The sequence below is a fragment of the Microtus ochrogaster genome, chromosome 24 (genome assembly GCF_000317375.1).
Source record: "Microtus ochrogaster isolate Prairie Vole_2 chromosome 24, MicOch1.0, whole genome shotgun sequence".
In the NCBI taxonomy this organism is placed as follows: Eukaryota; Metazoa; Chordata; class Mammalia; order Rodentia; family Cricetidae; genus Microtus; species Microtus ochrogaster.
Genome location: NC_022024.1, coordinates 18974007 through 18986536, shown reverse-complemented (window position 1 = coordinate 18986536; position 12530 = coordinate 18974007). Strand labels below are relative to the sequence as shown.

The window sequence follows — 12530 nt, the reverse complement described above, 5'->3', positions numbered from 1 at the left end:
CTACAAACACAGTCTTCAGTTACTAAACGCAGCTTTCAGCACCGAGTGAGTCAAGCTCCGTGTTCGTCAGGAGAGGTCCTCTGAATAGCACTGTGCATGCCTCCCTGAAATGAAACTGTGTGTTATTGGTTAACCAGGATATTTAGCATAATCACTCTGCTAGACTGTGGTGGAGGGAGGTGATTATCACCGGGAACAGATGGGCAAGTCCACGGCACTGCCAGATTCTGCACAAGCTCCGTTTATCGTTGATTCTTCCTTCTTTCCCTCTGTGTTTTTAATTTTTTTTTTTTTTTGAAACACTCTACGTTCTAAAGAACTTAGCTGCAAGAAAGGTCGGTAGCTGATACCCTTTCAGCTTAGATTTCAAACGTGGAAGAAAGCTTTCGAAAGCTATTCCTGTGTATCCAAGAAGGATGGGGCAGATTGCTTTTTACCGGGTAGTCTCCCTCAATGCATGCACGGATTTATCTGCACACTAAGCTCTCGACTCGGCTTCTGTAACTCCTTGTGGATTATATTGTCTCCGTGACCAGAAATGATTTTCTCGGATATGAACACTGTTTCTGGCTCTCCTAAAGTGCACCTTCCTAATGGGACCCGGTTTTACACTTTCCAAGTAAGTGTGCTTTAAATGGTTTCACTACTTAGAAAGTTAATACATAGTCAAACTTTAAATAAAGAGAAATACTGAAAGGTAGAGTGGAACGTGGGGAAGTACGAAGTGGTTCTATCTATTGAGTGGATAACCTGCACGCACCTTAACCTGTTTTTAAATGTGGAAAGGGGGAGACAGCTTTGTGAATTCAAGCTGAATAATAGTGAATGCTGTATTTCTTGGGGATTTTTAAGTACTGTCACTGAAAGTTGTGGAGATGCGTTGTGCCTGTGTTTTTATGGCTGCAATGATTTTATGGAAGAATGCTGGGCAGTTCTGTTCCTTGTGTATCACAGAGTAAAATTTAAAGACATTAATGGAACTTTAAAACCTAAGTCCTCGGCTAAAAAAAGAATGCTATCTTTTATAAACATAGCCTTAGATAATGCCTGTTATCTAATTTTGTTATGGGTGATGCAAAAAGCAGTCACTCTTACGGGAGGCTTAAGTGCCATGTTTACTATGCTTTTCAATTTGGGGGTAAAGTAGAAACTAATTAGGAGAGATTTTCTGTTATCAAAGAGTCACAATGATTTATAGGAATCACAAAGGTGTTGCCTGCCAAATATGCCTCAGTTGCCTAGGAATAAATCAGTTCTCAGTGTAGAAAATGCTTAACTCTAAGCCAAATAAGATCTTGCTTCATTTTAAGGCTCAAAGGTGTATCTTTCAGTATGAAGGTCGACTTTATAATTCTGTGTTATAGTCACCGAGACAATGAGTCTCTTCTCATGGCGTGGCTCACATGATGAAACTATAAAAGACTTCTATTTAATTATTGTTTTTTGTTCTGGAGTCAATACAAAGACATCCAGGGAAAATCTAGTAAGGCTCATTGGGATGTTAGAGAGGACCTCTGTATAAATGAACACTAGATTTCTAGAAGTTTCCTGCTCTTGCAGACTGTAATCAGTAATAGAATTGCTCCCTCCTCTTCCCTTTCTACCTCTTTTTGAATCGTGTCACCTCTCCTGTTTTGCTCTGAAGTCTACTGACAGCGTGTGTCTGTGTTGTTCTCGAATAGATTCTTTCCTTATTAATGATCTGTTTACTGTGGTGGGTGTTCAAAATGCCACTGCCCTGAGGCTGTGTGCAGAAGCATTACTCCCTCTTCTCTGTGCACAGAGCTATAAACGCTCTTTACAATAACCTGAAGCTGACTGTGGAGGCGACTTCTGACATTCGGAATTCTACCTCTGTGTCTCAGGGTTGAAGGGTCAGTGAGTCTCACAAGCTCAGTCCTGACACAGGCTACTTAGAATTCCTTCAGTAGAGATCTCGCTGACACCTTCCTCAGCGGGTGATTTTCTCTGAAAACGCAGAGGAAATGTTTCGTTGATGTGATATCATAGGCAGGTATAAACCTTCATATTCAGATAAAGCATAAATGAGGCCAAATACAAATTCACTTTTCCGACATTTTCCAATCGCTTAAAATGTTATCTGGTCTAGAAGTTTGCAGTAACAGGAAATGTGTTAAGTTTGGATGCTTCTCTTTCGGCTGTGATTTAGGACTTTTGTGGTAGATAAAATAATTCTTAAAGCATGAGATAAAGGTTTCATAGTGAACCTTTATTTTTAGTTTCAAAGGGAAGAATTGAATCTTTATTTTTACTTGTGTGACAACCTCTATTTAAGACATTATCTTTCCTTTGGTCTGAGGAGTGTAAAAATTGAAATCAAATAAAATTCTGTAAAAAAAAAACCCACCATATGTAAAAAAGTATCATGTGAAAAGATTAGTTAAACTCTCAAAATTTAGGTATTATTGAAGTGTGCCTTATGCTTCAGAGAGGAACATTCTGCAAGGAATTGGGATTTCAGAGATGACGTACTTAAAATTATGCCACCACAAAGTAACAAATGCAGGGACATTTGTACACTCCAGCCAGAATAACATAGAAGTTTAGTCTCATCTCTTCATTAAGAATCAAAACCATTCTGATTATTTTTGGAAGTTTATGTTATCAAATTTTGAGTACCATTTAAAATATTTTTATTAAATAATTTCAAGGGTAAAAGAGTGACCAATGAGAAGTGTAACTACATTCTAGGATCAAGATTTTATTTTCATTGCATTTTAATTTAGTAAAATGTATTCGTGCTTTTATGCATATCCATGAAAACACATTTTGTGCGAAATTGCTAACACAATTTAAATTATTTTTTTTAGGTGTGAATTCTCACTTGTGTTACTATGAATATACAACTATCTACATTTTTCTGTTCAGAGGTTTTGGAACTTGTAGGATGCCAACACACAGTTTGTAAATTTTATTTATTAAGTCAAAATTGAAGTCTTAGAGTGTAGTTAGTGTAGTTTCTTGTATTGCCCCCAGAAGGTCCAAAGTTAAAAAACAAATGTAACCAGAGTGGTATTATTATATTTATACACACCATTGTAAAATACTTTATGATATTCAAATGTACATAAGTGAAAATATGTTTTAATAAAAGTTATATATATATATACTTTCTTTAGATATACATATGAAAACCCACTTAATTTTTCTAATTTTGCGTTTACACACACACAAACAATGTTTTAGCATAATTTTATTATGTCCCTTCCAACTCTGTAATTTACTCTTTGTAAATTACATCTATGTACTCTTAAAACTTCTAGATGGGCTTGGCACAAAATAGGTTATTCATTCCAAAATACTTGTGTCCAATATGAATATCCCCATTTTTTGACTTTAACAACTTTCAACCAGTAACTGTTCTTTCTTCTGCATTCCTATATTTTATTTATCAAGGTTCTTTGTAATAGTTTATTGCAAATAAAAACAGTGTGCTATTGTAAAAAACACAATAAAATTTGTCACAGACTTCCCATATCAAAAGAATTTAACCTCAGGAGATGGGCTTTACTCATTTCTCCTGCAGAGAAATGATTTGTGTCTTTCATTTCTGACTGTGTGTCAAGCCCGTGTGGGAGTGTCTTTCTGCTAATACACAAGAACAGCCAGAACAATTCACATCCCTCTCAGTGTGGAAAGAGTAATCTCTCATGTCTGTGGCTAAATGAATTCACATATCCCTTCTTAGGGGATGAGGTCCGTCTTCCTTGCTGTCCTCAAATGGCCTTTGTCACTTAGATCACAGCTCTCCTTACCAGAAAATTGCATGTCTTGTGCTTCCTTGTCTTCTTCTTGCCTTTGCACATTGGAAAGATGTTTTCTTAAAAACTCGTCTCAAAGGCTGTCATTTTCCATAAAGCTTTTATGAATTCCTCCACACTTTGTTAAATGTGCTTCCTTGGATCACGTCTCCTGTTCATACCACGGCTGAAGAAGCTAGTCTGCTTTTGTGTCATCTGGGGGGCCATTTTATTAACTTGCTTCTAACACATGGATGTCAACAATATCTCCGCTTAGTAAGCAGTGATGATTTGTTAAAGAAGCAATAATTCGTGCATTTGAATACTTAGGGAGGTAATGAAGCATGACTATATGTTAGTAGGGAAAATAGGTCAGGATAGTTCATTTACATACACGAAAATGTGTTTGATACTAAGTCTTTCTATACAAGATCAACACAGATTATTTAAATATGTAATAGTTACATGAATGATCAAAGAAAATCTTCTATCTTATTAAAATGTACTTGTAATTATATTGCAGTTAGCCAGTACAATTTGGACAGTTTCCTTTATATTCTTTATCATTCTTTTTTTAAAATATTTATTTATTATGTATACAATATTCTGTCTGTGTGTATGCCCACTGGCCAGAGAGGGCATCAGACCCCATTGCAGATGGTTGTGAGCCACCATGTGGTTGCTGGGAATTGAACTCAGGACCTTTGGAAGAGCCGGCAATGCTCTTAACCTCTGAGCCATCTCTCCAGCCCCTCTTTATCATTCTTTACTGAGCTTTTTCTTAAGTTTAATCTAGAGTCATTTTTAATTTAATTTTTTTATTTTTGCAAACTTTAGTCATGACTCTTATATTTCCAACTCTCCCTCTCTGCCCTCTAACTCTCCTGTGTTACCTTTGAACTTCATCTCAAATTCATGGCAGCTTATGCTTTAATTATTGTTGTTACCATTCATCTGTATGCAGGCATGCATGTATGTGTGTGTGTGTGTGTGTGTGTATGTACATATATATGTGTGTGTGTATATATATATATATGTATGTACATATATGTGTATGTATAAATACAGCCTGCTGACTCCATTTAATGTTGAATATATGTATAAGTGTTTATGGCTGACCACTTTGGATTGTATAATATATTAGAGAATTAGCCCTGGAAAAGACAAATTTTCTCTCTCCCCACAGCCACTGATTGCTTCCACCTTTCATTCAGTAGCAGAGCCTTTAGAAAGTTGCCACATCCACAGGACAATTTGTATTATCATTATTATGGTCTTGTTTGAGAAATTATATTCCTAGGATTTCATGGGTGCATCTTTCTTGTCATGTCCAGAAAGAATTGTGGAGCAGCAGGCACCATGGTCTTGTAGTTCTCACTGTCTGTCATTCAGTCTCTTCTTTCTCTGCTTCCACTAAGCCCTCAGAGTAATAGTGGTCTTATAGAAGCATCCCTTGGGATTGGGCACCCCACAGTCAGTTGGTCTCCGGATTTAGAGCAGTTTGTGGATTTTCATAATCTCCCCCTGTTATATAAAGAAATTTCTTTGACGACAGGTGAGGGGTACTTGAATTTGGTTGCCTAATAGGAGTTAAAGATAAGACCCTATTATTAAAGCTATCACAGTGAGGGCACAGAATGTGGAGAAACTGACCAAGGACTTACTAAAAACTTGCCCTTTTGGAAACTAGCTCTCATAGTACCTGCAAGTAGAAAGCAAGTTTCAAAGGGATAAAAGCAACCAGTAGCCACACCGAGCTGTAAAGCCCACAAACCACAACAGTGACCACACCAAGATAGTCCCAACAGTATAACGGTAGCACTTATACTTTGGGGTAACCCACAGGTGTCTAATTATTACTCAATAGGAGTGAATCAGTGCGTTCTACCATAAGCCTAGCCAACTTCTCGTGGCTGGTTAGGTCATGGACCCTAAGAGGAAATCCTACAATTGCTACTTTCCTAAAACACTGTCATTTCTAACTTCATTCTAAAATCCTACACTATTCCCAAAGATAAGTGTAGAGAGCATCCTTCATCAAGATAGAGTATTTAAAATTGGTTGAACTGTATTTTCATATTTAAGAGATGAGATTTGCATTTGAAATCTGGAAGAGGTAAAATGAGTAGTCTTGAAGTCTCAATTACCTTCAGAGCTCTCACTCTGGAGACGTCATTGGGTTGAATGAATGGGACCCTTAGAACAGGTAGGCAGACTGTCCCTCTTGGAGGCTCTATACTTGTTTGTTTTCATGTTTCTCCTTATTCTTCCACCCCAACTTCTTGAATATCATGCTGTGTCTCAGGTTATGTGCTCCCCTGAATTCTGAAGAACTTGAGCATATATAACTGTGTGTTTTTTCTCAGACACATAATGAAATGTACATTGTCCTCACTGCATTCAAGAATTTTATCTCTGACTCTGATTCAAACTATAAGCTCTTGTTATTATTTTCAGTTTTTAATTATGTTTATTGATTTGTGTGTGTGTGTGTGTGTGTGTGTGTGTGTGTGTGTGTGTGTGTGTGTGAATAGTCTGTGTGTGCTTCCACATGTGTGACCAGGTCAGAAGTTGACTTGCAGGCTTTGGTTCTCACATTGTCCAGTGTGTGTGTGGGATCAGAGTGGGACTTGGCGACAAGTGTATGTTTTTCCTTACAAAGTCATCTTGCTGGTCCTCTTCTTCTAATCTTCCACTTGATATTTACGTCCAAGTACTAATACCATTCTATACCACATTTAGGTTTTTTGTTCACTTTAGTATGATCCTTCTAAGACAAAAATCTGCCAAGGCTGTCATCAGCCTTTCACCAGAACTCTTCCTTCTCTTCCTTTTATACCATGAGTATACTAATGTTACAGTGCCTGCCTTATTTTGTTTTTTCTTCACGTCTTCACTATTATATAACTTTATATTTGTTTACTGAAGCATAGACCAAGGCATGTCTAGAGAGGATGCTTCTACTCTTTGAGTAAATGAATGAATGAGTCTTCTCTTCATTAATCACACAAAATACCTGACTGAATTCCCAGTTTAAAAAAAGAGCATAGTAATGTTTAGTAAAACATGTTTTGTTTTTTTCTAACTCTGAAGTCTTGGTAGTATATTGTTCTGTTAAGTACACAAGTATAAAAGACTTTAACTTTGATACATGTAAATTACCATTGTGTAGTTATTGATTAAGATACACAATTCATTTTCCAAATACTTTATAAACTTTTTTTATTTTTTCATGGTAAACATTCCCAGTATGTTCCATGCTTTCCCTTATGTATCTTCAGAGTATTATATATAAAGAAGATTTGTCCAAATTTAAATAGAATCACATGTAAGGTCATGTCTTTGGAAATGAGTCAAGTGCTATATAAGGGGGTCACAGCAATAAGTATGTATGGATATTAGCAAGGGAAGTGTTCTTAGAGTGCACTTATTAAATTTCAGGAAACTACACTGCTTAGTCATGAGGTCTTCATGATTCAATGGAACAAATAAAATCTTGAAATTCTATAGGAAAATTTATAAAATATTTACTTGCAATTAAAACTATCTTATTTTTGAAGAATGTAATTATAGCATTGTTTTATAAAGTGGATGAAGCTGTGTATAATCATACAAAACATTCATGTGATATTACCCAGACTCAGAAAAATAATTCATCTCTTGTCATTCATATGTAACATTTTTGTTTATATATGCATATATTTAACATACATACATAATGAAATTAGAAGATTATGAGAAGAAGAGATTTTAGTGGAAAACAGAGGTAGAAACAAGAGAGTAAGTGAGAGGGACAACAGCAGCAAAATCTGTAAGATTACCCTCACCCTGTTTTAATGGATGGGATCTTTTTTAAATTATAAACATACTATACTTCACAATCGTGTTTTCTTCTTTCTATAAAAGAAATGCTAAATGGGCACTAGCATAATATAAAGTACTTAATACAAAAGATGTGTTGGCTTATTAAAATGTATTGTATTTATTTTCTAAGATCTTTAATTCCATGAACTCTTTTGTTTATAAATTATTTGTTTTTCTGAAATTAATACTAAGGGCATTTTGAAAGCATTCTTAGATATTATTTACTAATATATTCTTTTGAATTTTTTCCTTTATTTTAGAAATTACAATATGATTACATAATGCCCCCCTCTCTTCCTCCTTACATCCTTTCAATGTACCCCCTTCTCGCTTTCTTTTACATTTATGGCCTTTTTAAAATTAGTTTTTTAAAATTCATTCTGTGGTCTCTTGTATTCTCATTATTATTTTGCCTTGTTGTACAGTTTTACATTAAAAATGCAATTTGTAAAATTAATGGAGAACTTTAAAATATTTACAGATTAGAAGAACACAATATGGAAAAAACCGAGAAAGTTCATATTAATGAGTGTAAAGTGACAATGTTATTAGTGCTTAAAAACATCTTAATTCATAATTTAAATTTCATCATAAGGCAGCAGTTGGTAAAATGAAGTGGTAAACTAGATAATGTCACTAAGAAGCAATGAACATTAGCTAATTCTTAGAGTGGATATTTGCGACTTTAATTATGTTACTGAAGGAAACAAGATTCATAGAAAGCAACCATATAATTTGGCTGATTTCTGTGAAAAAAAATAGTGTCATAGCAAGACTTTGGATGACATCATTATGAACAGTGACTCTTAATTACTTTATTGTGTTGTGATAAGATTCCATGATCAAGACAACTTATAGAAGAAAAAGCTTATTAAAGCTTAGAGGCTTGGAGGATGAGTTCATGACCGCCATGGCTGGAAACATGACATCAGGCACACAGAATTTGCACTTGAGCAGTAGGTGAGAGCTCACACCCCTCCCATTAATCACAATATTTAAATGGGCACTTTATTAGATTAAAAATAGCGCATACAAGATTACAGAATATTTATTGACAAAAACACTACCACTACAGACATATTTTTACAAAAAAAAATCCATTAGTAATTCTAATTTCATAATAACTGATGATGAAACAAAAAATTGCTATGTGTTTTCCTGAAATTACCCTAAATGGTCATAAAAGCATAGACTATATAATGCCATCATATTACAAATCAGGAAATTTAGCCTCAAAACTCATCATTCAACAGAATGTTCTCTGCTAGTGCCTCTCACTCTCCTTTTAAAAAACAATTTCATTGAATATAGATTTTTTTCATAAAGTATGGTCTCCTTTTCTTCTCCCTATTCTTCTCAGTTCCTCCCTGCTTCTCCTCCCATCTGGATCCACACCCTTCAGTCTCTCCTTAGAGAGAAAACGCAAGTATCTAAAGAAAAATAATAAAATAAGAGAAGCTAAAAAACAGAGAGAGACATTGGAAATGATGCAAGTCCTTTGAAACCTCAAAACCCACCCCAGTGTCGCTCTTTCTCCAACAACAACAACAACAAAAATGCCTTCTTATCTTTCCCAAATAGTTCTACCAACTGCAGACTAGATAGTCACACACATGTGCTCTTCTCATTCAACCACCCAGAGTGACACATGTCAAACTTATTGTTTCCTTCCATCTCATGCTTTCATTTATCTCATTTATCACATTTTTGGAAAATTTAAAAGAAAAACCTTCATAAATAAAATGTCATAAATTTATTATCTTTGATGTGTTCTAGCTAATCATTTTTTTTTCGAGATAGGGTTTCTCTGTGGCTTTGGAACCTGTCCTGGAACTAGCTCTTGTAGACCAGGCTGGTCTCGAACTCACAGAGATCTAGGGTTGCTTAATACGGTATTTGGATAGCATACCATGTACAAAGAATCACATTTTAACAATGATGCAGTGTTATTTAAATATTTTCCTACTTGCGTGCTTATTGAGGAAATACTAAGAATTTGCTTTCCATTTGTTTTGTATCTTAAGGAATAAATAATCTAGCACATATTAGGTCAAACTGAAGCAGTGTGGCATAATGCAAAAGAATGAGTTAACTACAATTTTTTATTTTAGAATGTTAAATTTTTATTCATTATGGATATTGGATTTTTATTCATCAATTGATTTCAAAATACCTCAAACAAATAAGTAGAAAATATTTTGAACCATGGATTTGACTCACACTGTCTGGCTGGTCTAGATACCAATCTAAGAAGTTGTGTTAGTGATTCCCTTTTTGGGGCTTTCTCTAGATGTTTTCTGTCTTTTTCTTCTTCAGCTGCAACACATGATATGGCTCCTTCATATTGTCCTTTATTCTCATGTTTGATCATGCATATGTTTACACGCTCAATGCAATCTGTCACTTAAGATGGTCACGGATGTTGGTCTGATTCTCTTTTCACTAGAAGGTTTGATGGACAAGCTGTTCCCTGAAATAATCTGGTATGCTAGAAATGGAAATGACTGTGTTTGCTTTAGCATCCCCAACATGCTGGCAAAAGCATTCTAATGGTAAGAAGGTCTATTTTCATGGGGATGCAGTTTATCCTTGTAAGGAAGACATGGGCAGCAGACAGGAAATGAGAAAAAGACAGGATGGTCACAGGAAGAAGGAAGTGAATCAGAAGTAGGAGCTGATGTACAAAAAAATCCCTAGACTTGTCCAGCAGCAGCTCCCTTCATTCAGCAAGTCTGCACCTCCCAAAGGAGCCAAAATCATCTCAAAAATCCTGCCAGCTGGACCCTAAAGTGTTCAATCAAGAGTGCCTATGGGAGAAAAAATTTCACAATAAAACTACAGTATCCACCTTACTTAAAAATAAGCAGTTCTGAGTTACTTGGGTTTTAATGGTGAGTTCACAATGATTCTGACCATGCTTATTGACACTGATTCTGGCTATGAAGTCTAATTTGAACTGCTCATATAATTCTCAAGTACATGAACTTCCACTTGAGTCCATGACTCTTCCACTCTCATAAGCATCTATTCCAAACAGCTTATCAGCTAACGGATAAAACTCCATGCTCACATCCCTCTCAATGCTGGCATTTGGCTTATCTTGGCTGCAGACAGGTACTGGGGCTTGCTGCCAACTTATATGAAGCTGCCACGTAGGATCCAGAAAACACTGTCTCCTCGTAGCCATCCTTCCCTTCTGGATCATTTCACCAGTTTTGCAGAACGAACCCTGAGCATTGGGAAGAGGGGTTGGAATATAGAGTTGAGAATTCTGCAGTATTTTATTCTTTGCATTGTAGACAGCTGTGAGCCTGTGTTAGTCACCATCTACTCCAGTAAGATCTCTGATGGAGTTGAGAGACACATTGATATATGTGTATAATGATAAGTCATTTCAAAACAGCCATGTATTAGAACAAAAGAAGTAGTGAGTACATACTATGTTTGTCTTTCTGGGTCTGGGTTACTTTATTCAGGATGGTTTTTCTAGTTCGATCCATTTGCCTGTAAATTTTAAGATGACATTGTTTGTTTGTTTGTTTGTTTTTAACAACTGAGTAGTATTCTATTGTGTAAATATACCACATTAAGAAAAATTCTCAAGAATCCACAAGGATGATCCCAGATAAGACCCTAAGCAATAGTTGAGAGGGTAACTGAACTGGCCTTCCCATGTTATCAGATTGATGACTGCGTTAATTGTCATTATAGAGCCTTTATCCAGTAACTGATGGAAACAGATGCAGAGACACACAACCAAACACTGGACCAAGCTCCCAGAGTCTAGTCAAGAAGAGGGAGGAGCAAAAGGATCAAGACCTTGATGAGGATACCAATAGATACACCTGATAGGCGCTAGTGGAATGACAATGGGTGAACCTACATAGGACCAAACTAGGCCCTCTGAATGTGGGTGACAGTTGTGTGGCCGGGGCAGTCTGTGGAGCCACTGACAGTGGGACCAGGACTTATCTTTAGTGCTTGAACTGGCTTTTTGAAGCCAGTTCTCTTTGGAGGAATACCTTGCTCAGCCTAGACATAGGAGGAAAGCCTTGGTCCTGCCTCAGAGAGATATTATGCCAGACTTTGTTGCTTCCCCATGGGAAGCTTTACCCTCTCTGAGAAGTTCAAAGGGGGTATGTGGGGGAAAGCAAAAGGAGGGGAGGGAGTGGGAACTGAAATTGTTATGTAAAATGAGAACAGATTATTTTAAAATTATAATATTAATAAAAACACAGTAGAAGTAGATTCTCTACTGGTGCCAGTGACTTATATGTATCTATGGGATTTTGGCCCAATAATGATGTCAGATAGGGTTTCTTATTGTAGACCAGGACTTAAATTCAATGAGAAAGATGTGTACTCTATGATGTTCTTGCCACTATTGCACTAGCGAACATGCCCTGTCACATCAGTCATAGCTTCAGCTCCCAGAGTTCATAGGAGGGTGAGACTGAGGGTACCTTTCTCAGAATTCATTTAGAATTCACAAAATGCTATCAAAATCTATGTGCCTCATGTGAACTCTCCTTCACTTGCGATTTTGAATGTTCCATTTCTATTGTACCTGTGCACTATCATGTTTTCAAATCAGCTTTAGTTTTATTTTATCATTTCTTACTCTATGACATATTATATGTTCAATAGCAGCAGGTCCTTATTAAGTGAAATAATTTAGTTTGCATTCTGCAACACCTAACTTCTTCTCAGTCTCCACTGTGTGCTGGAAAGATGGCCATCTCTCTCTGTGACTTCAGTTTTCTCATCTGTAGTATGGGGATGTTTACAACAATCCCAACCTCAAGGGGCAGTCATTAAGGTAAAGAGGGGCCACAGGCACGTGATTATCACTGAATCATGACACACAACTAGAAACCAAATGAACAGGCAGTTTTAATTTTAATA

General features: G+C 36.3%; 1 protein-coding gene across 17 annotated transcripts in view; it reads left to right on the top strand.

Annotated features, from left to right (window-relative positions):
- Positions 1–12530, top strand: part of Ppfia2 (PTPRF interacting protein alpha 2) — a 341255-nt gene that overhangs the window by 124935 nt on the left and 203790 nt on the right. For 6 of the 17 annotated variants that reach the window (XM_013350365.2, XM_013350366.2, XM_013350364.2 and 3 more), the window contains exon 1: positions 127–619. The exons of 8 other annotated variants lie outside the window; for them this stretch is intronic. In XM_013350365.2, coding sequence (XP_013205819.1) covers positions 539–619 — 81 coding nt within the window. In that variant the 5' untranslated portion in view covers positions 127–538. Of the gene's footprint in view, positions 1–125; positions 620–12530 lie in introns of those variants that run through there. 3 more of the 17 variants (XM_026784466.1, XM_026784465.1, XM_013350362.2) reach the window with 1 other exon arrangement.